The 27,734-nt window shown below is 42.0% G+C and overlaps 1 protein-coding gene across 2 annotated transcripts; it reads right to left on the reverse strand.

Annotated features, from left to right (window-relative positions):
• Nucleotides 1–694: 694 nt before the first annotated feature.
• LOC120031386 (hypoxia up-regulated protein 1-like) lies at nt 695–27,713 on the reverse strand. 2 transcript variants are annotated; one of them, XM_038977121.1, is made up of 25 exons: nt 27,042–27,713; nt 22,783–22,855; nt 22,276–22,369; nt 21,867–21,945; nt 21,563–21,717; nt 20,722–20,798; nt 20,432–20,613; nt 20,187–20,302; nt 18,964–19,150; nt 18,436–18,570; nt 14,236–14,318; nt 10,962–11,094; nt 10,596–10,780; nt 8,894–9,032; nt 8,453–8,504; nt 7,733–7,809; nt 7,467–7,619; nt 6,813–6,997; nt 6,476–6,563; nt 6,112–6,368; nt 5,383–5,467; nt 4,902–5,175; nt 4,470–4,574; nt 2,857–2,964; nt 695–2,433 (listed from the first exon to the last, which is right to left on the reverse strand). In XM_038977121.1, exons 2-25 carry the CDS (start codon nt 22,847–22,849, stop codon nt 2,384–2,386), a joined length of 3,066 nt encoding a protein of 1,021 aa, XP_038833049.1. In that variant the 5' UTR covers nt 22,850–22,855; nt 27,042–27,713; the 3' UTR covers nt 695–2,383. The 2 variants fall into 2 exon arrangements, with proteins under 2 accessions (XP_038833049.1, XP_038833041.1); XM_038977113.1 differs by having other exon boundaries at nt 695–2,574; nt 27,042–27,709.
• Nucleotides 27,714–27,734: the final 21 nt, after the last annotated feature.

Consider the following 27,734-nt stretch of genomic DNA (forward strand, 5'->3'; position numbering starts at 1 on the left):
AGTAAAGAAAAGTTTTTAATTCAGGCTGTAACACAAAATGTGGATTAAGTCAAGGGGTATGAATACTTTCTGAAGGCAATGTATGCTGTATATAGACACTGCAACCTTTTCCCAATATTGAGTACTTCATATTTTAATTTCAACGGATATATTACTTAAGTTGTGTCGAAAAACAAATCTTAGAAGTCTTTTCTCTGAACCTGCCGTCGCGGAAAACATGAATCTGTGCAGGGGTTTGCCAAAGCAATATCTAGTATAATGCACTCTCTGTATCTCTATGGTAGCCTTTGTCATACTGGATCGTTGAGCGAAGGACCATTAGGGCCACGTCGAAGACAACACTCTACACAAGTGACAGTTGGAGGATACTATTAAGGTGGTTTCCTTATAAGTCCTAGTTTTTATGCTCACTGACCTAAAGGATTAGGTGGGTCAGTACAATCTGGCAATATATTAGCATACCAGTTGACTATATTGCTTTCATCCACACAGCTTATTCAAGGAAATAGCACATGGGCAAGGATTACACTTTCAGTTTTGGGACATGGGCATGGCTGGCTGGTCTAAACGAATCTAGGCTACTAGCCATTGAGGTAGGAAGGTTTTTAAGTCCAAAAGATGACTGGCAAATTTCAGGCTGAAATAAAAACACTTTTCCATGTGAATATATCTGTGTAACCTGCACATATAGCACTGCATGTTTAAATAGTTTATTTCCATTTTAAGCTATGAAAGTCTGGTATTGTTATTGGAATTAAGGGTTCTCTTTGTTCAGGGACAAGTGTCAATCAATGCTATACAATATCTAGTATAATCACAATATAACCAAATGTCACAATTCAAAATGACTACATATGTGTATTAGGGTTTCAAGGGCTCCTTTTTGATTCAGTCCATCAAATCATATTTAAATGTTATACAGTTGTCTTTTCCTTAAGTGTCCCAGTCTTTACAGATACCGGTGAATGACCATACTCAAACACTTGACATCTTTTATACAAGTAAAATAGAAAAGGTCAAATTTCTCTTCATCTGTCCTGCTGCTCTTCAAATTGGTCAATTACACATTCACACAGACCAATCTGGAATTAAAACGCAATGAAACCATTACTTAGATTTGATTTACAGAATCAACCCTAGCCCAGAGTTACAAGGGGTCTTCAAATACACATTTGAAAGTGGGTCTTCAAATACACATCTTATTTTTAAAGACATGAATTGAAAAAAAAAAAAAAACATTCCACTGTTCATCACCATAATTTATAAAAATTACTATTAACAGTTTAGAAACAAAAGCGTTGGTATTCCCCAATCCCGTTTGTTTATTCCCCCTCTCAAACCATCTGAGGTGATGCAAAAAACAGGAACCACACTCCTCGGGTAGAGATTCAAGCAGTTTGAGACATAGATAATATCTGCTTATTCTTCAGTCAGTGCAACAGTTGAGCAGCCCTCAAATTCATACTTGCAGCCATACAAAGAACAGGGTTGTGTTCAGTAAGGCACAGCGGAACAAAACGTTACAGAACAATAATCAATGCCATTTTATTTTTTCACCTACTGAACACAACCCATGGCAGGCCCAAAATTACACCTTGGTAATTTAAGTTGACCTAACTTTATGTATTGGAGTACAATTTATAGAGAAATAAGAACTCAAGATAGACGTACTTCAGTAAAAATGTTTCCCTCAAGCCAATTCACTGTTGAATTGTCAGAAGACCATGGCGAGAAGGTTCTGAAAAGCATAAATACAGATTTTACACCTATGAACACATTTAACGACTGGTCATCAGTAATATTTGGATGAAAAATCACTTCCCTTTTTGTAACATATTGTATACACACATCACGGATTGTTTATGCATTATGAGCCACAATACAAGGTATTAAAGGAATTCAATATTCAAATACAACTAAAACCCATCCCATTTCCCAAAAGGAGCATACAAACTCCAGCCCCTTTGATATATTTCTCAACCACACAATGAACCCACAAAAAAATAAATGAAAGCAAGATTTGCTACGAGAAAACATAAGCCTGCTTGAGAGGTCAAATCACAAACGATGCAATTCAACAGAGTTCCAGTGGAGGATACATTGAGTCCTGTTATGAGTCCTACCAAAAAAAAAACACTAATTTCTGTTCTATTCAGGGCAAATATACAGTTGTCCAAGTAGTCGTTTGCATGTGGCCTAAAGTATGCCTAAACCTGTAGGGCAGGATAGTAGAATACAAACTTCAAGTCTTGTCAGTTCATTCGCTGGTTACTCCAGGCTTCGTCAGCGCTCCTTGCTCATCATGTCAGTAAGAGGGGAAAGATGTTCAGCCGCCGAGGGGGATGAAGGTGAACAGAGGTAGGTAGGTAGTGGGAATAAGAGTTCAAGAAGTCTGAGCTGATCCAATGACTTTCTGGTTTTCAAAATTAAAGGCTGGAAAAACAAAACCCCCAAAATATGTAGGAAACTTGGAAACAATTAAACGTCGTCAATAAATACAATGAAATCTCTTTAGTTCCAGCTGTTATAACTCATCCCCTATTTGGTTTTCTGACTGGTTTTTCTCTGTTGGTTCTGAAAATTGGGAGGAATACAATATTATACTCAAAAATGTAGTAGCACAGTATTACAAATATGACCAGGTATAAAACCAAAATAAAGACGAAAGGACAACTAAAATGCCCTTCCTTTTCATAGTTAAAGACAGTTGCTCTAGCTTGAATGGTATGCCCAATTATTTTCCTTTCCATCAGATGCCCACTTATGTAGCGAGAAATTGTAAAGGCAACTGGGTGCCAATTCACACACGCAAAAAGGTTGTTTCTATGGCAGACACTGTTCCTATGACAGACGTACCTGTACTTGCAGTTTTATCTGTAGGCTGTGATTGGCTGGACGAGTCTGTGTTCTGTCCAGTGGGCTCTTTGATGGGTGGTTCCTCTTGCTGCACCTCCTCAGCGCCCTCTGTTGAATGAAAACAAATGTTGCCAATGAAAAGAGAACTGATCAGTGATTAGAATTGTTCAAAAGGGATCATTGACAAGTTCACATGTCATGTGAACAAGTCTGCAAAAACACTTCCTTTGCAAATGACATTCATTACAAATAATCATTGCTGAGGAACCCCCTTCATTACGTACCAAACAGAAAAAAAATGGTTTAACAGGGAGGGACTACCTGGATTTATCCAATAAATGCACCATAACCTTTTGCTACGGTGTGCCTTACTGAACATGACCATATTACATACAGTGCATTTGGAAAGTATTCAGACCCCTTCCCCCACATTGTCAGGCTACAGCCTTATCCTAAAATTGATAAAAATATGTTTTCCCCTTATCAATATACACACACCACCCCATAATGCCAAAGCAAAAACAGGTTTAAACATTTTTGCTAATTTATGACAAATAAACAGAAATACCTTATTTACATAAGTATTCAGACCTTTGCTATGAGACTCAAGATTGAGCTCAGGTGCATCCTAGTTCCATTGATCATCCTTGAGATGTTTCTAGAACTTGGTGTCCACCTGTGGTAAATTCAATTGATTGGACATGATTTGGAAAGGCACACACACCTGTCCCACAGTTGACAGTGCATGTCAGAGCAAAAACCAAACCATGAGGTCAAAGGAATGGTCCGTAGAGCTCCAAGACAGGATTGTGTCAACGCACAGATGGGTACCAAAAGATTTCTGCAGCACTGAAGGTGCAAAAACAGTGACCACCATCATTCTTAAATGGAAGAAGTTTGGAACCACCAAGACTTTTCCTAAAGCTGTCCACCCAGTGAAACTGGGCAATCGGGGGAGAGGGGCCTTGGTCAGGAAGGTGACCAAGAACCTGATGGTCACTGACAGAGCTCAAGTTCCTTTGGGCAGATGGGAAAACCTTCCAGAAGGACAACCATCTCTGCAGCACTCTACCAATCAGGCTTTTATCGTAGTGGCCAGATGGAAGCCACTCCTCAGTAAAAGGCGCACGACAGTCTGCTTGGAGGCACCTAAAAGGACTCAGACCATGAGAAACAAGATTATCTGGTCTGTTGAAACCAAGATTGAACTCTTTGGCCTGAATGCCAAGCGTCACATCTGGAGGAAACCTGGAACCATCCCATCGGTGAAGCAAGGTGGTGGCAGCATCATGCTGTGGGAATGTTTTTCAGCAGCAGGGACTGGGAAACTAGTCAGTATTGAGGGAAATATGAACAGAGCGAGAGAGCGAGAGAGCAAGACTTGTTCACACGTCATGTGAACAAGTCTGCAAAAACACTTCCTTCGCAAATGACATTCATTACAGATGAAACTCATTGCTGAGGAACCCCCTTCATTACTTACCAAACAGAAGAAAATGGTCAAACAGGGAGGGACTACCTGGATTTGTTAAAATAAATGCTCCATAACCTTTTGCGACGGTGTGCCTTACTGAACACGACCATATGGCAGACACTTGCTATGACAGACGTACCTGTAGTTGCAGTTTTATCTGTAGGCTGTGATTGGCTGAGTGAGTCTGTGTTCTGTCCAGTGGGCTCTTTGATGGGAGGTTCCTCTTGCTGCACCTCAGCGCCCTCTGTTGAATGAAAACAAATGCCGGCAATGAAAAGTGGACTGATTACATTTGTTTAAGGGATCATTGATAAGATATCACACGTCATTTGTACAAGTCTGCAAAAGCACTTCCTTTGCAAATGACAAATGACATTAATTACAGCTGAGGAACCCCCTTCATTACATACCAAACAGAAGAAAATGTACAAACAGGGAGGGACTACCTACAGTCCATACACTCAAATTAGTTTCAAGATGTTTTGCTACAGTGTGCCCTACTGAACATGACCTCTATATATAAAGCACATGTTCCATAACAGAAATGTGTTGGTTTTCCCTGCTTTCCCACCTTCGTCTTTGGTCTCCTCCTTGGGAAGTATGACTTTTTCTTCCATTTTGCTGCTGTTGGCCTTGCTGCTGCTGCTCTCTGAGGTGGTGCTGTTATTGGGCTTGGCGGCCTTGGGCTTGGCTGCCTTGGGCTTGGTCTTGGTGGCCTTGTTCAGCAAGTAGTTGACCTCGTGGTCCAGCAAAGCCCACTTGGACTCTATGTCTTTGGACAGCAGCACAGGCCGCTCCGTGGGAGATCTCTTCTCCTGCTCAGCTACTGTGTTGGTCTTCCACGTCTGTTGAAGAGTGGGAGGTATTGGCGGTTAAAATAAAATGAAAAATAATTAAAGTTTACAACAAACGATGGCACTCAGTGAAACTTCCATATAGATTGTTTTGAACCACGTCATCTCATATTTGAGTAATAATGGTCAATCAAAATAATATAATTGACAAATGTGCTGAGTAAAACAAATAGGACTTTATGAAACATCATTACATACAGTGGTCTCGTTGATGACTTTTTCCAACCTCTTCAGCTCCACGTCAGTGAAGATTCGGTCATCCTCTGGTACAAGTTTGGAGCTCCTTAAGGAAAAACCACAGAAGACCCATGTCAAATGGATGCATTGTACATCTCATGATTCACCTCGAAAATGTTAAACTCTGAAGCTAAGCAGGGTCGGGTCCTGGCCGGTCGCTGGATGGGAAATCAGATGCTGCCGAAAGTGGTGTTACAGGGCCAGTAGGGGTCCCCCTTTCCTCTGGTCTAAGGATAGAGATCCCAAATTCCCCAATTTGGCCCTTATACCATTATGGCCATCTAATCATCCCCAGCTTCCAATTGGTTAATTCATCTCCTCTGTAAATCTTCCCTAGATTGTTGCTGTTAAAGAGATTGTTTTCAGGCAAGGCACTGCAGCTCAGTGCTAGAGGCGTCACTATAGACCCTGGTTTGATCCGGGGCTGTATCACAACCGGCCGTGATTGGGAGTCCCATAGAGCAGCGCACAATTCGCCCAGCATCGTCCGGGTTAGGGGAGGGTTTGGCCAGGGTAGGCCGTCATTGTAAAATAAGAATGTTCTTACCGGACTTTTCTAGTTAAATTTAAAAAACGTATCTGGTAAAATAAGGGTAACTAAACAGATCTTGGGCCAGTTTTTCCATTCCAGGTTATGAATGGTGAAGGGGAAGCCGATCCTAGAGCTCTAACAGAGCTGCTTTGACCCACCTGAGGAAGAAGCTGGAGCTGTTGAGCATGCTCTCCAGGGTGGCCAGTTGGCCAGGCCACTCCCTGTGCTCTTTCACACGGAAGAACATGTCCTTGCACAGCTTCCTGAGATCCTGCAGCTTCTCCCGCAACTCCTTGGTGGACGCAGAGTAGCCATCCTCGTCCATCCAGGTCGACACTTTACTCAGCCTGGCCAGGATGGTTTCCTTCTCTTCCTCCAACACCACTGCCTGGTACTCCTCCTGGTACATTTTGTCCTAATGGAGAGGAGATAAGGCTTTATATACACACACACGTGTGTGAGAGAGCCAGAGCGCCAGACAGAGAATATACTGATGTTCTACTGTAAAGGTACTGTTCTAACCTGGGTATCAAAAAGGAATTCCTCGAGGCTGTTCAGTGTCTTCTCCCTCTCCTGTTTCTCCAGGTCTCTATCAGTCAGGTCTTGGAGCCTGAAAGGAAGAAAACAAACATTATTGCAGCGAATTTTGAGATAGCCGGGACTCAAACCTGGGTCTATGCGTCTGTCAAACAACTTAGCCATTACACCAACAGATTCAAAACCTCTGAAGTCACTAGGTGTTTGACAAGTCACGACACTACATCAATATCGGCATTATTATAGCTTGAAAAATGTATTTAACTACCCCGCCCTGCACATTTGAGCCCATCTAAAATGTCAGAAGGAAAGAGCGACACACTTCTTGTTTGAGGAGGTGATGGCTTCGAAATTAAGTTTAAGGATGTCTTTCATTTGGAGCTCCACTGTGACATCCTCAGAGAACTCTGTTTTCTTCTGAGGCTTGGCTTTCTTCTTGGCCTCAGTCTTTGCCGCTTCCTCTGTCGTTTTCTCCTCTTCTCCAGATGTGGCTCCCTCCTTTTCATCCTGCTCAGAAAAATAAAATATTTAATAGTTCATGGAAACTTGGTTTATTCAAGAGAGCCTCATTTACATTACGGTAATGAGTTATTTAATGTCCAATTCAAACAGAGAATGAGATAAAACTCATTCATGTGAGGTTAGTATACACCCCCCCCACTCTTGACAACATTCTCTTACCAAACATTCCATTCAACTTGTTAACATTTTGGAAAGTTCATTAAACACAAAAGGACTGAATACACCCCAGGGCTGAGCTTAACAAACCAGGGCCACGTTTAGAAGGCAAACGTTATGGAATGTTGCAGATAGAAATGTCATGAATAGAGCTGTTCGGATACCTTAAACATGCCAGAGGCATTTTTGTTCTACATATTTCCATCTGAACATTCCACAATGTGGAACTAGGCGAACTGAGCTAGGCCCAGTTACATCCCAGGCATTTATGTGGAATCCAACTGAGCCAAGCTCTTACCTGAAGGTCAGCCTTACTGTCTACTCCCTCAGTCTTCTCGTGGGTTGGGGCCACCTCCTCCTGCTGCTGTTTCTCCCCAGGCTCCTGCTTCTCTTCCTGGGGAGCAGCCTCCTCTTGCTCCTTCACAGACTCCGGATGAACCTTCTCCTCATCCTGGATTCAGAGACAATAGGGGAGAGGCAGAGAGAGTTAGACAGCCATGAACTAGTGTTAAGGAGGAACTCTGGTGCTTGTTACATTAGGATGGTAACTGAGTAGAGGGTTACCTGAACTGGTTCCGTCACATTTGCGTTGGGTTCTGAGGATCCCCCTCCAAACAGGCTGGAAATTGTATTTCCCAGTTCTGACAAGTCAAGAGACAGAATTAAGACATGGAAGAGACTGATTTAGAGCTGGGACAATAACCTGAAAATTATCGACATGACCATACAGATCCCTTATCGCAGGCATTTTGCTGATATAGTTCATTAGCTCCTGGCCTATAGAGAAATGTGAAGCTTGAAATTAAATAAGTATGCTAATATGGGTGATTGTTAATTTGACAATTGATGGCTACAACCAAACTAGTACTCTACTCAAAAGGCACTCGCACACCTGAGCAAACTTTTTGCAGGTGCATGGCAACAGTTGAAGATGAATGAAAAATGAAAACGCACACTGCTCTTGATAGTATCACTAATCTTTAATAAGCTTACGTATCGGTCTCACGGCCTTCGTCAGAGCTTTTTGACGAAGGCCGTGAGGCCGATACGTAAGCTTTTAAAAATCTGTGATACTATCAAGAGCAGAGTGCGGTTTCCTTTTTCATACAACCAAACTAGTAACAATATTTTAAGAGATAATTTAAAAAGTGATGCACATTAATGTTATAAACTTATCGTTCTTGCATTAATTCAGGCAATTTTGTCTGTCGCCCACCTCTACTATGATTATGACTAAAGGGGTGATCAGATGTCAAATGATTACGATGTTAGCATAAAACCCACTTGTCAGAGTAGACTCCTCCTCCTCCACAATGGTCTCAAAGACAGACGCCACCTGAAGAAAACAACTTAGTTCAAGCGATAGGTCAATGTTAATGTCGATTACCCCAAAACAACAGAGTTCAATAGTGTCTAAATCAACTCAAAATAACTTCAAGCCAATTTCAATTGGGTTTATGTGGGTAGAGATGCGAACACGAGATGCAAACAGAGATGAGAATGTAGGTTTTACATTTTTTTAAAGTAAATTGCATCTAACCTTTAACGTAAATATAAAATATTTTGATGTATTTTGCAACCATCTTGAAAATGTAAAAAGCCTGATGCGTTTTATATTTGAGGTTTAGTTGTACTTCCAGAGAGGAGCTACATAAGCATTAGAGAATTGCACTGACCATGGTGTTCATATAATTCACATTCGATAAGTAATTATATGGTACTGACCCGGTCCAGGAGGAGCACGCCACTCTTGTCCATGTTGAAGCTGGCATTGATGCCCTTGTACTCAGCATCTGTGTGCTTCTGGAAGCTGCTGCCCACCCCAGACAGCTGCACTGTGGTCAGGTTGAGAGAGCCAAAGACACTGGTGGAAGAAAGAAATGACAAATGTTTTATTTACAATTAAAATCAGACCCCTCCAAGTTAATGCATCTGATGATAATTGAATGTTAATGCAACAGGTAAGTTAGCTGTAAGTCACTTCCATTCCAGTTAAATTCAAAACAGCTTTATTTGTCCCCTTAGTGTCTATAGCTTTAATATAAATGGCCGAACAAACGCTGCTATAGCATATCCTTAATTTTCCAGGCGGTCTACATAAAACATTTTCAGACCTTGCCGTTTAGCAGTGTTGCCTCACAGAGTGGGGTAAATCTATGGGCCGATTTCCTGGACAGACTAAAACCAAATCCTAGGCACAAAAAAAAAAGAAAAAAAGAAAAGGTATTCTCCATTGGGCCACTTCTTTACACACACACATATATATATATATATATATAACCTTCCTTTTGTCTCATCGGAAACTCAAGCTACTATATTTGCAGATGATCCTACAATTTATACAGAAAGACAACTGGTTCAACAGGTACAGCAAGCGCTACAAGTAGATCCGGGAAATAATGGAGTGGGTTTTCCGGAACAAACTTGTTTTGAACACCAAGAAAACCAAGTTTATGCTAGTCTGTTCCACCAGCAAAAGGCCAACAGAATATGGGATATAATTAAGTATATATGAGGGAACCACAAATTGAGGAAGTGTCAGAAACCAAACTACTACGGGTGCAGCAAGACAACTGCTTATCATGGTTGTCTCAAACTCATGTAAAAAAATATATTCAAACTGCATGCATGATCAGAAGGATAACCAAATATTTACCGGGAAAGATTATTTTGCAAACAGCCCAAGCATTAATTGGGAGTCAGGTGAACTACTGTTCTGTGGTCTGGGGACATGCATCAGCAAGTAACATTAGGAGGCTGCATATCGCACAGAACAAAGCAACAAGGATTGTTAAGGTGGGGATATGGTTCTTCTGTTGTAGTCATGCTCAATGCGCTTGGCTGGTCATCAATCAAGATAACTAAAAATCATGCTAATTTTATTTCACAATATACACCATTTAAAACAGCCAAACTATTCACAACAGTATCAGTTGGTAAGAGACAGACATTCAGTAAATACTAGGAATAGATTGTCCACCATCTATGTTTTATCCAGACAGAATAGAAATAGGCAAAAGAACATGATTTAGAGCAATAAAGAAATGGAATAACTTCTGCGCAAACCAGAAACCTTCCAATATAAATTCAAACAATACTTTAGAACCATTTAAATTGGAAGGTTGTGCAAGACTATGGTAGATGAAGGAATCAAACTATCATTTCAGACTGTTTTTATCTGGTCAATATGTCAGTGTTTTATGTCTGTTTGTTACAGTGTGTTGTATGTGAAAATGTGATCTTATTATAAGTTGTATTTTAATGTTTAAGGACTCGTGGAAGATTAGTCCAAATGCCGACTAAGAGATCGTAATAAAATAAAATCCATTCAGCATGCTTTAGTCCATGCCTAGGCTTAATCTGTGTCCAGGAAACCGTACCTAAATTCCGACCAGTTAAACCCTACTTTATTTTGGGTGGTGTTCACCTGAGGTCTTCCTGGCCCAGGAAACTGAGATCTCCGTAGTTGACGTAGAAGGCAAAGTCGTCAGTGTGGTTGAAGGTGATGACCTTGCTCTGGGGGTAGGGGGCCATCCTCTGGAACAGAATATGCTTGTTGTGCTTCAGGATCCTGGAGCCATCCTCCTCCTCCATCTCCCTTGTGAACTCCACCTGGAGAGTGAGAGAAACAAATACAGCTGTATGCTACAATCCAAAATAAATGTTAAAGATGAGCACATATGACATGCAGTTGTGTGGTGCTTAGCTTTTACATTCATTTTGGATTGAGGCAATTCAATAATTATTTAAAATTAAAGGGTGGGTTTCAATGTTAAAGAATTGGCTGTGTTACCTGGATGGGGAAAACGGTTGCCTCGCTAACCAGGAAGGGTTGGACTTTGAAGGCCTTGCTGAGGGCAGCGGCCTGGTACACAGCCCCCATGGCTGCAGCCTCATCCGCGTTGAGGTTCTTCCCCAGCTCCTCTCTACACAGTCAGGTCAAAGTGAAATATCACTCCAAAAACAAGGTTGGCCAGATACTTTTGCAGACCTCAAAAGCAGTCAAATGGTTTGTATATGAAACTACATGCCTCAATCAATGTTCACTCGAAGCTGAGGCGTAACCCGAGACTGCCGTGCAGCTCCCCGGGACTACCGCAGAACGGAGAGGTGCACAAGACAACTTCACTCAACTTTCTAGAGTTTAACCAGTTAGTTAACACCATCGTTTCCCTTGACTGTGGCAATTGTGATCAAAGCAATAGTCACTTTCAAATGTAACAAAAACTATGCAAGAGATTTTGCTGTAGGCAGACCGCATTGGAGTAGGATGCTATTGCGCCCATACTCTACACAGACCGGTGCAGAATAACCAATCAGAGCTGCAGTAGGCCTATATGCAAATAGACCATTGCCATATACAGATCTGTGACATTTTTTGAAGTGGACTGTTTACATGTTTAAGATGTGCTTGTTTTGAGATCAAAGCAAGAGCTGCATGTAGCCACGGGGGCACATTTTATTAATATCCTTTGCTAGTTAGTGAATTATTAGCCCAGTTAAAGCTCATTTCTAGTCAGCAATAGGGGTGTCATTGCTTCATACAAGAGCACAAAACATGTACATTACCAGACATCGTTGAAAAGCAAGTCAGGTACAGAGCTATTTTCAGTCTTAAAAAAGGGTCTGTGTTGTATTTTGAGGTAGGCTTGAATAAGCTAAGTAGCCAATAGGCAGATGGTAGCATCATTTGTCTGATTCTTTATAATAAATGGTACGGGAATAATAATGTAAAGTGGTTTCTTGCACCAACCACCACATTTTCAGTCACCTTGTTTGAAGGACAAGTAGATAACAGGTCAATGTCAATCCCTGCATGTTTCTTTCAAAAGTCTCATGGAATGTAGGCCTACATTGAACACCACACATTGGCTGCTACTGTAGGCTGAATGATAGAACTGCTATTTCCATGTTAAAATGTTATGGGATGCATTTTCTCCATTGTTTTATGGCAGGCCACTCTGGTACAGTGGCTTGCAAAAATATTCACCCCCTTGGCATTTTTCTTATTTTGTTGCCTTACAACCTGGAATTAATAGATTTTGGGGAGTTTGTATCATTTGATTTACACAACATGCCTACCACTTTGAAGATGCTAAATATTTTCTCTTGTGAAACGAACAAGAAATAGAAGAAAAAAAAATTACTTGAGCGTGCATAACTATTCCACCCCCCCAAAGTCAATACTTTGTAGAGCCACCTTTTGCAACAATTACAGCTGCAAGTCTCTTGGGGTATGTCTATAAGCTTGGCACATCTAGCCACGGGGATGTCTGCCCATTCTTCAAAGCAAAACTGCTACAGCTCCTTCAAGTTGGATAGGTTCCGCTGGTGTACAGCAATCGTTAAGTCATACCACATATTCTCAATTGGATTGAGGTCTGGGCTTTGACTAGGCCATTCCAAGACATTTAAATGTGTTTCCCCTTAAACCACGTGAGTGTTGCTTTAGCAGTATGCTTAGGGTCATTGTCCTGCTGGTAGGTAAACCTCCGTCACAGTCTCAATTCTCTGGGAGACGGAAACAGGTTTCCCTCAAGAAATTCCCTGTATTTAGCGACATCCATCATTCCATCAATTCTGAACAGTTTCCCAGTCCCTGACAATGAAAAACATCCCCACAGCATGATGCTGCCAACACACTTCGCTGTGGGAATGGTGTTCTCAGGGTGATGAGGTGTTGAGCTTTTTTTGTCCAAGAAATCTTAATTTTAGTCTCATCTGACCAGAGTACCTTCTTCCATATGTTTGGGGAGTCTCCCACATGCCTTTTGGCAAATACCAAATGTGTTTGCTAATTTTTTTCTTTAAGCAATGGCTTTTTCTGGCCACTCTCCCATCAAGCCCAGCTCTGTGGAGTGTACGGCTTAAAGTGGTCCTATGGACAGATACTCCAATCTCCGCTGTGGAGCTTTGCAGCTCCTTCAGGGTCATCTTTGGTCTCTTTGTTGCCTCTGATTAATGCCCTCCTTGCCTGGTCTGAGTTTGGTGGTAGGCCCTCTCTTTGCAGGTTTGTTGTGGTGCCATTTTATTTTCATTTAAATGGGACATTCAAAGTTTGATATTTTTTTATAACCCAACCCTGATCTGTACTTCACCACAACTTAGTCCCTGACCTGTTTGGAGAGCTCATTGGTCTTCATGGTGCCGCTTGCTTGGTGGTGCCACAGACTCTGGGGCTTTTCAGAACAGGTGCATGCATGCATATATACATACTCAGATCATGTGACACTTAAATAAAGTCCACCTGTGTGCAATCTAACTAATGTGACTTCTGAAGGTAATTGGTTTCACCAGATCTTATTTAGGGGATTCATAGCAAAGGGGGTGAATACATATGCACACAACACTTTTCATTTTGTAGAATTTTTCTAAACAAACCATTTCATTTTTTCCACTTCACCATTTGACTATTTAGTGTATGTCCATTACATGAAATCGAAATAAAAATCTTTCAATTACAGGTTATAATGCAACAAAAATAAGAAATACGCCAAGGGGGAATACTGAATACTTTTGCAAGGCACTGTAGGCCTAATACATTATGATCAAATAGCCATAGTAGCCTACTTGGCAACTTAAAACAGGCACAGCCGGAAGTTGCACAGAACTTTCACAACGTTCAAGTTCATGCTCAGATCTGCAATTTGCTCAGTGCCCAAATTTAACGGAACATTCGCCTATTTTCATATTCATTTGCAATTAAGGCATATCTAGCTGATCTTCACAACAAATGGTGTACACCTTAGTATAATTCCTATTTTTCAGGTCCAAAAACACCTGGCGTAGTTCGATTTTGGGTCTAACTATCCCTTTAAGCCTTTTCATCCCAGATGGAGCATTTCCAACATGTGAGTTACATACCACCACTCCAGTAGATACTACCTATGACACTTTCAGGTGAAGCACTTACTCTATTCTATTCCGTTCCATTGTCTAGGGATTTTTTTTGTTTTGAATATGACATCTTACAGCCAAAACCCTGGACAATAGGGAGCATTCTATGTCTATGTCATGTAGTGTAGAGCCCAAAGTATTGGCAGTGTCAAGTTAAACTGATGACATACTTCCCAACGGCTTTGAGCAGCACTTCTTGCACCTTAGGCACTCGGGTGGAGCCACCCACAAGGATCACCTGCTCGATCTCATCCTGTTGGAAAACAATGTTGGAAGATATACTTACAGTATTTGCAAATAAACAAACGTGTGTTAGTTCAATCTCTGTAGAAATCTCTGAAGGCTTGACATGCTGAAACATGTCATGTTTAAGATCAATGTCCACGCCCTCGTGGATATCTAATTAGCAGAATACAACAATCCCATAAAAATCTGGTCAGTTTAAGCTAGATATGTTTTTTTTTTTTTTGCATTGGATGCGTCTCAATCCACCACATCCGCCTGTCGGACATCCACATCTGCAGTGTGTCAGACCATGAGACATCCTGCAAATCAGTCTGACAAAATAGTCTGTAGCGTCCAAACGGGTTGGCCTACAAGCTACTGAAAAATATATAAAGCGTTGGTGGCATATTTCATGAGCTGAAATAAAAAAAGACCCCAAAAATGTGCCACACACAAAGCTTATTTCTCTCAAATGTGGAGCAAAAATGTTTATATCCCTGTTTTTGTCACAAAACACAATGCCACAGAAGTCTCAAATTTTGAGGGAGCATGCAATTTGCATGCCGACTGCAGGAATGTCCACCGGAGCAGTCGCCAGAGAATTGAATGTTAATTTCTCTACCATAAGCCACCTCCGTCGTTTTAGAGAAATTGGCAGTCCGTCCAACCGGCCTCACAACTGCCGACCACGTATACCCACGCCAGCTTAGGACCTCCACATCCGGCTTTACCTGCGGGATCGTTTGAGGCCAGCCACACGGACAGCTGATGAAACTGAGTATTTCTGTCTGTAATTAGTGAATTTGTCAGTATGTTCAACTGGCCTCACAACCGCAGACCATGTGTACAGCATTGTGTGGGCGAGCGGTTTGCCCCATGGTGGCGGTGGGGATTTGGTATGGGCAGGCATAAGCTACGGACAATAAACACAATTGCATTTTAAAATCGACAGCAATTTGAATGCACAGAGATAACCTGACGAGATCCTGAGGCCCATTGTCATTCCCTTCATCCACCGCCGTCGCCTCATTTTCAGCATAATAATACACAGCCCCGTTTTGCAATGATCTGTACACAATTCCGGGAAGCTGAAAATGTCCCAGTTCAGTGGTCTGCATGTTTGGGACGCTCTGGATCGACGTGTACGACAGCATGCTCCAGTTCCCGCCAATATCCAGCAACTTCACACAGCCATTGAATTGGAGTGGGACAACATTCTACAGGCCACAATCAAGAGCCTGATCAACTCTACGCGAAGGAGATGAGGCAAATGGTGGTCACACCAGGTACTGACTTCTTTCTGATCCATGCACCTACTCTTTTTTTTTGGGGGGGGGGGGGGGGGGGGGGGGGGGTCTGACCAACAGATGCATATCTGTATTCCTAGTCATGAGAAATAGTCATGAGAAATCCACAGAATAGGGCCCAATACATTTATTTCAATTGACTGATTTCCTTACATGAACTAACTCTAATCTTTAAAATAGTTGAGTTTATATTTTTGTTCGGTATATTATGACTCCTCTATGGAAAGTTGACTTTCTCGTCGACCTCCACAAGCGTCTTGGGACTCGTCTGATGTTAGTACAGCCAATCTGCCAAGTTCTGTCTGTAGCGTCAAAACAGTTTGGGCTACACACTAATATGACCCCTCTTTGCAAAGGTGAGACTCTCACAAACACTTTGGCTGTTTTGCTCAAACGCCCACAGGCCTCACAAAACTCGCCTGAAGGTCCCCCGGTAACAGTTGGGGGGAAAAAAATGAATGGAAGTATATGGAGACAATTTTTTAAATATTTTTTTATATACACTGCTCAAAAAAATAAAGGGAACACTTAAACAACACAATGTAACTCCAAGTCAATCACACTTCTGTGAAATCAAACTGTCCACTTAGGAAGCAACACTGATTGACAAAAAACTTCACATGCTGTTGTGCAAATGGAATAGACAGGTGGAAATTATAGGCAATTAGCAAGACACCCCCCAATAAAGGAGTGGTTCTGCAGGTGGTGACCACAGACCACTTCTCAGTTCCTATGCCTCCTGGCTGATGTTTTGGTCACTTTTGAATGCTGGCGGTGCTTTCACTCTAGTGGTAGCATAGACGGAGTCTACAACCCACACAAGTGGCTCAGGTAGTGCAGCTCATCCAGGATGGCACATCAATGCAAGCTGTGGCAAGAAGGTTTGCTGTGTCTGTCAGCGTAGTGTCCAGAGCATGGAGGCGCTACCAGGAGACAGGCCAGTACATCAGGAGATGTGGAGGAGGCCGTAGGAGGGCAACAAACCCAGCAGCAGGACCGCTACCTCCACCTTTGTGCAAGGAGTAGGAGGAGCACTGCCAGAGCCCTGCAAAATGACCTCCAGCAGGCCACAAATGTGCATGTGTCTGCTCAAACGGTCAGAAACAGACTCCATGAGGGTGGTATGAGGGCCCGACATCCACAGGTGGGGGTTGTGCTTACAGCCCAACACCGTGCAGGACGTTTGGCTTTTGCCAGAGAACACCAAGATTGGCAAATTCGCCACTGGCGCCCTGTGCTCTTCACAGATGAAAGCAGGTTCACACTGAGCACATGTGACAGACGTGACAGTCTGGAGACGCCGTGGAGAACGTTCTGCTGCCTGCAACATCCTCCAGCATGACCGGTTTGGCGGTGAGTCAGTCATGGTGTGGGGTGGCATTTCTTTGGGGGGCCGCACAGCCCTCCATTTGCTCGCCAGAGGTAGCCTGACTGCCATTAGGTACCGAGATGAGATCCTCAGACCCCTTGTGAGACCATATGCTGGTGCGGTTGGCCCTGGGTTCCTCCTAATGCAAGACAATGCTAGACCTCATGTGGCTGGCGTGTGTCAGCAGTTCCTGCAAGAGGAAGGCATTGATGCTATGGACTGGCCCGCCCGTTCCCCAGACCTGAATCCAATTGAGCACATCTGGGACATCATGTCTCGCTCCATCCACCAACGCCACGTTGCACCACAGACTGTCCAGGAGTTGGCGGATGCTTTAGTCCAGGTCTGGGAGGAGATCCCTCAGGAGACCATCCGCCACCTCATCAGGAGCATGCCCAGGCGTTGTAGGGAGGTCATACAGGCACGTGGAGGCCACACACACTACTGAGCCTCATTTTGACTTGTTTTAAGGACATTACATCAAAGTCGGATCAGCCTGTAGTGTGGTTTTCCACTTTAATTTTGAGTGTGACTCCAAATCCAGACCTCCATGGGTTGATAAATTTGATTTCCATTGATAATTTGTGTGATTTTGTTGTCAGCACATTCAACTATGTAAAGAAAAAAGTATTTAATAAGAATATTTCATTCATTCAGATCTAGGATGTGTTATTTTAGTGTTATTACCTTTATTTTTTTGAGCAGTATATATATATATATATATATATATATATCTCTCTGTGTCTCCCAATCTGTCATCTCAGATCGAAGACACTTCAGCACAATAATCCTTTAGTTCCGTCCCCCCAAAAAAATCAATTTATTGAATCGGTTATTCAATGCATTTGTATAGGCTGATAGCAGCAGCAAGTATTTTATACTTTAATGAGTATTAAAATTCAAATGATCCTTGGTATAACCTTAAAACAATTTTATATAGTTAGTAGAACACCCCCCCTCCCCCAGCTTAGAGTTTTATGGGTTAAGATACTGTTCCACTGAACATTGCACCACAATAAAGGATATTTAATATCAAACCTACGTCAAAGTGCAACATTTTGTTCCCATAGACCTCAGGCATCAACTATTGTACTTTAGTTTGATTCTACTACACAATTGTGACAGGATGTTCAGAGAATACTTTTTCCTATGGAGCATAGCCATTCCACAGATCCAGGGGCTTGGGAAGCTACAGCATGATCTTTTTGAGCATGACTTTTGATGCTTTTGTCTGTCATTTGTGCATAAAAAGTCCCAAGTCTCCCCAAAATGTAAAATAAAGTTAGCCACTGCTTGACTAAAAGATCAATTGACAAACAGGCATCATGTTCATTAAGGCACTCAATGGGAAATGTTTCACGGTTTTCAACAGAAATCCAAAAATCTAGTTATTGGACAAATCCAGGGAGTTCCTTCCTGGTTAAGTCCATTTGGTGCCTAATGAATGCGCACAAGCTGCGGTGACTCACCAGGGACATCTCTGCAGAGCCGAGGGCCTCCTGTACAGGGCCAGGCACTCTCTCAAAAAGGTCAGAGCACAGGGTCTCAAACTCCACACGGGTCACCTTGGCCTTGAAATCCATGTCATCCAGCAGCCCTTCCACCTGAACAACAAAGAGAGTGCGAGTATATTTGGTTTACATGTACTGTAAACAGAAGGACACTATGGGTAACTGTAAAAGTGCAGTTAAAAACATTTCCCCAAATGAATGGGTGCTTACTTTCAGATTTAACACACCTGACAGATCAATACATAAGAAACGTTACCAAAAAAAGACCATATTTCTCTAAATGTGCAGAACAGTGTAAGACTGGAAATGACAGGGAATGGAGGGATAAAGAAGCAATGCGATGGCTTCACCTGTGTAATTATTTTACAAGGTTACACATCTACAGTAGAACATTATGGGTGACATGGGAGTAACCGGTAACTACTCTCAACTGCAGCAAAGGTAAGGAGAATGGTGTAAGACTGGGGTCAGCGAAGGTCCCGTCACCTCTGCCATGAATTCGGCGTTAGCGCTCAGCACAGTCTTGAGTCTCTGGGCCTCCTTGAGGAGCTTGGCCATGGCGCGGTGGTTCTCCCTCACGTCCTTCTTGGTCTTTTTCTGCTCGTTGAACAGCTTGGCCAGGTGGTTCTGCAGCCGCAGCTCCATCTCAAATCCCCCCAGAGAGCGGTCAAACCTGGTCAGAGACAGAGAACATTGTTAGGTAAAGAACATTTGAGAAATGTGCTTGTCATTTATCCACAATAAGCCATTGAAAATACAAATACCTACAGTGAGCTCCGAAAGTATTGGGACAGTAACATGTTGTTTTGGCTCTGTACTCCAGTACTTTGGACTTGAAAAGATCCAATGACAATGCGGTTAAAGTGCAGACTAAGCTTTAATATGAGGGTATATTCAGCAATATCAGATGAACCGTTTAGAGATAACCTTTTTGTACATAGGGGGGGGGGGGGGGGACTATTATTAGGGGAGCAAAGGTATTGGGACAAATTCACTTATGGTATATTATAAAGTTAGGGTTAGAAGCACAAATATCAAACACCCAAGACATGCTAACCTCACCATTACAATAACAGGGGAGGTTAGCATTTTGGGGGGGATAAAATATTTTTGTAATAATATTCACGACGCATTCAGGATTATCCGTAATCATGGTAGCATCCACATGAATGTCGAAGTGTTTCGAAACATTCTTAGTTACAATAAAATGACAATACATTATTTACAATTCATTTCTATTGGTCACAAAATAATCTGAAACAACCTAAACAAACAGTAAATACATCCAACAAATTTGCTGAGTCAAACTTGATGTGGTCATTGCGTACCATGAATATGACACCAAATACCTAACTACACAACGGAATTAGTCCCAATTCCTTTGGTCCCCTAAAAAGGGGGGACTACGTACAAAAAGTGTTGTAATTTCGAATCAGTTCACCCGATATGGATGAAAAGCCTCAAATTAAAGTCTGCACCTTAACCTCATACTCATTCTATCGTTCCAAAGTGCTTGAGTAGCGAGCCAAAACTTTTTTTTTAATCACTGTCCCAATACATTTGGAGCTCACTGTATATGGAATGAAAACAAAACTAGTACTTATTTCATAATGATTAGAGCAGAGTGCAAGGCGTGTGCTTTCCCCAACATCCTGTGTTGCAGTGTGTGTGTGTGTGTAAAAATGGGTATACAGGTCCTTTTGTCTCACCCCACTCCTCGTATTTGGAGCTGTGGCTGGGAACCTGACTCTTCGGTTTTGACCGTCTGGTATGTGACGATGGTTGCCGTTGTGCTGCCTGAACCCATGTCATAGAACATTATGTTCTGTAGCAAGAGACAACGGGTTACACAAAGCAACTGTTCTGACCCACGAAACAACTTATGAAGCTCAAATCAAAAAGACTTTACCTAGTTAAATAAAAAACGAATGTAAAAGCAGCCTAGTTAGCGCACCTGAGCTGTGCTGTTGATGTCTTTTCTCCTGAAGACGCCGTAGTTGAGCGCCACCGCCGTGTTGTCGTTGATGAGCTGAAGGACTTTAACACCTGCTATCTGTGCGGCCTGCAGGACTGCTCTGCGCTCTGCCTGATTGAAAAAGGCCGGGACAGTGATCACTGCATCTTTGATGGGCTGCTCTGTAAGCAAGAGTAAAATGCATTCAGTAAGGGGGGCTTCAAAATAATTGCGCAACAATGTTGAATGAAAGAAAACCTTTCCGCCGTACTACTAGTGAACAGACAAACCTGCAAAGTCCTGAGCAAGTCCACGTGAATAGTTCAAAACCATGCCCAGGAGCTCCTCTGGAGAGTACTGCATTTCTCTGCAGGAAAACAGTAGACATTACAGCCAAGCACTTTTCATATATATATATATTTTTTTAACCCCTTTCTCCACCCCAATTTCTTGATATCCAATTGGTAGTTTGTCTTGTCCCATCACCACAACTCCCGTACACTCGGGAGAGGCGAAGGTTGAGAGCCATGCATCCTCCCAAACACAACCCAACCAAGTCGCACTGCTTCTTGACACTGCTCGCTTAACCCGGAAGCCAGCTGCACCAATGTGTCGGAGGAAGCGCCGTACAGCTGGTTACTGAAGTCAGCGTGTATGCACCCAGCCGCCACAAGGAGTCGCTAGAGCGTGATGGGACAAGGACATCCCAGGCAGCCAAACCCACCCCTAACCTGGACGCTGGGCCAATTGTGCACCGCCTCATGGGTCTCCCGGTTGCGGCCGGCTGCGACACAGCCTGGGATCGAACCTGGATCTGTAGTGACGCCTCTAGCACTGCGCCACAGTGCCTTAGAGAAACGAGCCCCCAAAACCAATCACTCTTATCCACAACTACAGCATAGGACATATTGGATCAATGACATTGTCACAGGCTGTTTAAAATGTGCTATTTGGGCAGTACGCAAAGGAACGTCGTACACTGACAAACAATAAGTTAATGGGTCAGCATTTTGCCCCATATCACTAATGGCCCATAGAAGTCAGTATTATTAGTACTCGTCAACAAATCACTTGGCTCAATCACCTCCTGCTAAACAAAGGAAAAGGGAACCGATGAAATCAAAAACTTACTCTGAGTTGCTAAAGAGAACTGTGCCCCGACTCTCATCTGTCACCAGATGGTGCTCGGGGAAGCGTTTCTGATAGACCGCCACCTGTGGGTTGTCATGCATCTTGCCAAGGAGGCTCTGAAGATGCCTATAGACAAATTTGGGGGTTTTCACAGACTGCGGGAGAAAGAAAACCAAATCAATGTCAGTGTAGATATTAATTCATGAACTTCATTGATTCCCATGGGGGAGTACAGAGCACTAACTGCATGATAGACATTTTAAAACATTTGACCTGGTAGGTTATCGATGACAAAGTGCCTTACCACTCCCAATGCACTGTCTCCAAAAAGTCTCTCGTTTTCTTTTAAACACACAGCTATTGGTGTTTTCCTCCTGGACTCCCTGTGCAACACAAAGAAGGATAAGACAGACTATTGAACCATGTTAAAGCTTTGAGAATGCTTTAAAAAAAATCTTTATCATGCACTGACCCTTAGTTCTGCCAATTTTCATTCACTATTCAGCACGGGCCCATTTAGGCATTGCCGTGTTAACATGCATTGTAAACACTAAAGAACAGCTAGCGTACTCACACATTAGCGATGAGTACGATATTAATAACTATTAATACTTATCAAACATGAAACGGAATAGGGATTTCTGTCTAAAAGCACAAAGTCCTAAACCCATTGCGATGACATGGCTAGAGACAATGAAAATAGCAATACTCACTTGTTTAGAGCAATCTCCATTGGCACGCCAGGTTTTACTATCGCTACTTTCATCCACTCACTGCCCAGGTCAACTGACATGACTGCAACAGAGGCTGTATGGACAAAATAATGGATATGATTATTCCATTACCTGTACTTTTGTAATAACAAAGTGATGATTACAGACTTTAAGTGAGACAATACTAAAGGTGATTAGCTTCAATGATTTCTCACTGGCTACAGTGGTATGGTGGCAATGTGAGTGATTAATCAGTCTTTTGCATCAGTTGACATTGAACTTAATCAATGTTCATCCGTGCATCAGTAAATTCATGTGTAAATAGGTACAAATACAGACAATGCATCATATTGTAATGTGATAAATTAACTATAACCTCTGTTCTTCTCGCACTCAAAATGGAGGCATTCAGATTTACGTTGAAATTTAATTTGGTGTTAAGCGAATCTGCCGGTGCTTGATGCGGGCAGGTGTCTTGGATGGAATAACCATGTGTAGTGTTAGTACCTGTTTGTGAAGGCAGCAGAGCCAAGACAAGGCAGAGGCGAGCCCATAAAGTCAGCTTCCTCCTCATGGTGACCTGTACACACAAAGCAGAACAAAAACAGATAATCAAATGCTAACAGCAGCCTTCCTGGTGACATGGTAAGTGTGCTGAAGAAATAATTGGTTCATTATTTTGAGACCTCAAAGATGCATTCTCTTCGACTCAGTTTTTTCATCCTGTACAAATCCATTAGCTACAAATGTTGTCATTTGTTTTAGAAGTCTTTTTTGGGGTATCAAATATCAATTTGGCAGGTGATTAATAAACCAAATGCACAAGAACATCAATTTCTCTATACAATGCATATCAGCAAATAGTAAAAAAGTTGTTACAGAAAGGAAATAGAGTGAGCACATCCCCCAGTAGTACATTTTGTTTTTGCCCTAGCACTACACAGCTGATTAAAATAATTAACTCATCAAGCTTTATTTGAATCAGAGCACCCAGGGGGGCCCCAAGACTGATTTTGGGGAAACCCTGCTCTAGAGTGTTTTCACTCAGGCCCCCCTTCCGGAATTGGGGATCATCACCCCCCCCCCACCGCACACCATGTCTTTATATCTTTATGGGCACAAGTCCTGTACATGACACATTGTTCACACCCCTCTTGTCGGCAGAGAGAACATTTTGCAAGTTTAAAGCTTATTCCCTGCAGTTCTACACATTGTCATGCCTAATGTTTATTTATGTAATATTTGAGTGACTCAAACATTCCAACAAATTCTATAGGCAAAAAAACATTGCTAAAAAACATTAACTGACATGGGCTAGTTGAGCTGGACATTTCTAACAAGTTATAAATAGCTCTAAGGTATGCAATGACTGGCATGAGAAGAGGAACACTGATGCACTACCCAATTTTGAAATAGCACCTTGTGAATTCTACTATTACAACTTGAAAGCCGGGTTGAGCTCCAAAAAAACCTGGCACCGCACAGTTTGGGAACCACTGCTCTAGAGCAGCAAGTAAGGTAAAAGGAACATCTCAAAGATGACTCCTGTTCTTGTGTGTACATTCCGTCACCTGCACTGTTGAACAGGAGGAGAGGTGAAAGCCAAACGCCTGGTGGTCATACACCATATTGATTTCACCTATACAAAACTTTTCATACCAGTGCAGATGTAGGAAGTCCACTAGAATATTTAGATAATGCTCTGCCATTCCTCTTCAGCACGAACCCAAACCGGCTGCACGCGTGCGCCATTGTGCATAAATGTATTTTGTCCCGCCCACACCAAACGCGATCACGACACGCAGGTTAAAATATCAAAACAAACTCTGAACCAATTACGTTAATTTGGGGACTGGTCGAAAAGCATCAACTTGTTAGGGATAGGGTCTAGTTTCCTGAATTTCCGCCTGACTGACATGCCCAAAGTTAACTGCCTGTTACTCAGGCCCAGTTTCTAAAACTGTTAAAATAATGTCTGAGACTATAACATAATTGATATGGCAGGCAAAAACATTAGAAAATCCAAGCAGATTTTTTTTTTAGGTGCCAGGCTTTATTGTTCCTATGTAAATCCGTCTACCAGATTGCAATTCCTATGGCTTCCACTAGATGTCAACAGTAGTTATCAAGGTTTCAGGCTTGTTTTCTGAATAACAAGAATTTTGAGTTTTGATTAGGAGAGCACCGGTACAATATCAGCCTTTCGGCACGCGCGGAAGAGGGCGCGCGCTTACTAATTGTGCTTTCCTATTGATCATACAACTTTCCGTATGAAAGATAATTTATATTTTAGAGTACCTGAGGATTAAACAGAAACGTCGTTTGACTTGTTTGGATGAAGTTTAGCAGTAGCTTTTTGGACTCCTTTGTATGTTGAAAGAGTGGATTACTGAAATCGATGGTGCCAACTAAACTGACCTTTAGGGATATAAATAAGGATTTTATCTAACAAAATGACCATTCATGTTGTAGCTGGGACCCCTGGGATTGCAAACAGAGGAAGATCTTCAAAAGTAAGTGATTTATTTTATTGCCATTTGTGATTTTATGAAGCATGTGCTGGTTGAAAAATATGTTGATGTTGGGCGCCGTCCTCAGACAATCGCATGGTATGCTTTCGCTGTAAAGCCTATTGTAAATCAGACAACACAGATTAACAAGAATTTAAGTTTTTAAATTATTAAAGATCCTTGTATGTTCATGAATGTTTAATATTACGATTATTTTTTTGAATTGCGCGCCCTCCAATTTCCCCAGATGTTGTCGGCTTTTGTCCCGCTAGCGGACGGTATGGCAATTTAGCTAGCTAATTTGTCTTATTTAGCTAGCTTGCTGTTGCTAGCTAATTTGTCCTGGGATATGAACATGGAGTTATTTTACCTGAAATGCACAAGGTCCTCTATTCCGACAATTAATCCACACATTAAACGGTCAACCGCATCATTTCTAGTCAGCTCTCCTGCTTCCAAGCTTTCTCTTCTCTGGACTTTATATTGCGATTGGCAACTTTCATAAATTAGGTGCATTACCGCCACCGACCTCGTTCGTCTTTCAGTCACCCATGTGGGTATAACCAATGAGGAGCTGGGACGTGGGTACCTGCTTCTATAAACCAATGAGGAGATGGGAGAGGCAGGACTTGCAGCGCGATCCGCGTCACAAATAGCACTGACTTCTATTTTAGCCTTTGGCAATGCAGATGCTCGTTGGCGAACGCGAGCAGTGTGGGTGCAAAAATTGAATAATATACATTTCAAAATGTATTTTGCAACGCACGCGAGCTGTGTAGTCAGCCTGTAACGGTTCTTCAGACTTCACAATTCCAAACTCTAGTTGGGGACAATATGCCAGCTTTACTGTCCAGGTGCATTCAGGCAGTGGTGTGAAGTACTTCAGTAAAAATACTTAAAGTACTACTTAAGTAGTTTTTTTGAATATCTGTACTTCACTATTAATATTTTTGACAACTTTTACTTCACTACATTCCTGAAGAAAATTAATTTTTACTCCATACATACATCCCTGACACCCAAAAGTACTAGTTACATTTTGAATGCTTAGCAGGACAGAAATAGTGTAATTCACACACTTGTCAAGACAATGTCCCTGGTCATCCCTACTGCCTCTGATCTGGCACACAAAAACACATGCTTCGTTAGTAAATTATGTCTGAGTGGGAGCCTGCCTCTGGCTATCTGTAAATAAGTATTAAGTGGCCATCTGCTTTGCTTAATATAAGGAATTTGAAATGATTTTTACTACTTTAACTTGATACTTAAGTACATTGCAGCAATTACATTAAGTTTCCAAAGTAAAGTATATTTTAAACAAAATACTTTGACTTTCACTTAAGTAGTATATTACTGGGTGACTTTCACTGGAGTATAAGTAAAGATAACTTAATAGAAAATAACTCAAGTATGATTTTTGGGTACTTTTTCTACCACTGTTCAGGTAAGTGGATGTTTCATGACTCATGCCCTTTGATCTTGAAATCCATCAGTTTAGTTCTGTGACTCAGTTTAGTTCTGTGACTCAGTTTAGTTCTGTGACTCAGTTTAGTTCTGTGACTCAGTTTAGTTCTGTGACTCAGTTTAGTTCTGTGACTCAGTTTAGTTCTGTGACTCAGTTTAGTTCTGTGACTCAGTTTAGTTCTGTGACTCAGTTTAGTTCTGTGACTCAGTTTAGTTCTGTGACTCAGTTTAGTTCTGTGACTGTTAATTCAAGTGCTGATGAAGTCAGGAAGCATGATGAAAACTTGAGGCAATTATTTTTCTATCTACGGACTAGGGCACGTTTCGCGAAATAAAGGATATAGGCTAGCTAATGTCTATATCAAGTAGAAAACAATAGCCAATCAGCAAGCTAATGGTTATATAGCATGTAGTTATTCATATTCAAATACATTAGCGTGGAAACTTCTAGCCCCATCATGGAGCACTGGCTATGGACGCCCAGCGCAGGTGATGCCTTGACCATTCATTCAAAAACAAAGAGAAGTCTTGGGTTCTGTAAACGGGTTCCGTCTGCTAGTTAAGTAGCTTACTACAATACAAATAATGTTTTTTAGAAACACAGCTAGCTAGAATACACCTTTAAAATCCCTCAACCATTTCATTTGAAATGAGAGACTATGTTAGCAAATAACCGGTAGCTAGGACTGCTTCAATGGACCCCATGAGCAACAGTAGTTGCTGGTAATTAGAATATAATGGAAAAAAATTACTTAACTAGCTAGGCACATTGCTGACATAGCAGAACCTTACCTTCTCCACTCCAGCAGGCGCACGCCTTTACTTGCAGCAAGCTTAACCGTATTATTTTAGATGATGCTTCTTACTGTTGGCTTGATCTATTAACTGAAAACCTCTTCGTAGCCACTCTAATAAAGATTTCTTGATTTTTCCCTTGTTATCACCTGCTTGTTCTCGCCATAGGGCCCAGAACGCGGCGTGGTATCATTGGATCCACTCGAGTCGGTCGTCAGTAGTTACCACAGACACAAAGTCATAAACCCCGCCTATTTCTACAATGTATCTTCTTTAAACCTGATCTTAACCCCAACCTTAATAGCCTTATGCATAACCTTAAATTAAGACCAAAAAGCTAATATTTGCTTTCATTCATTTTTACGTTATATTCGATTTTGACGTTGTGGTTGTGCTATCTAGTGGAAACCACTAGAGTCGTTGTTCCGCGAGGACAGCGCTGACTATGTTGGTGCTTTCAAGACTATTGGGGACTCGGCAAAAAACAAGGTGGAATCATGACGTCAGTGATCTTCAGGTCGAAAAGAGATACCCGAGTTCCCGATTTGGGATTCCGAGTTTGATGACGGTTCTAAACGATTTTCACTAGTCGGAGCTCGTTTTTTCCCGAGGTCGCAGTTGTTTTGAACGCACTGATGTCGGAAGTCAGAGATTTCCGATTTCCCAGTTGTTATGAATGCGGCAAGAGCC

This window comes from Salvelinus namaycush, chromosome 3, assembly GCF_016432855.1.
Source record: "Salvelinus namaycush isolate Seneca chromosome 3, SaNama_1.0, whole genome shotgun sequence".
Taxonomy (NCBI): Eukaryota; Metazoa; Chordata; class Actinopteri; order Salmoniformes; family Salmonidae; genus Salvelinus; species Salvelinus namaycush.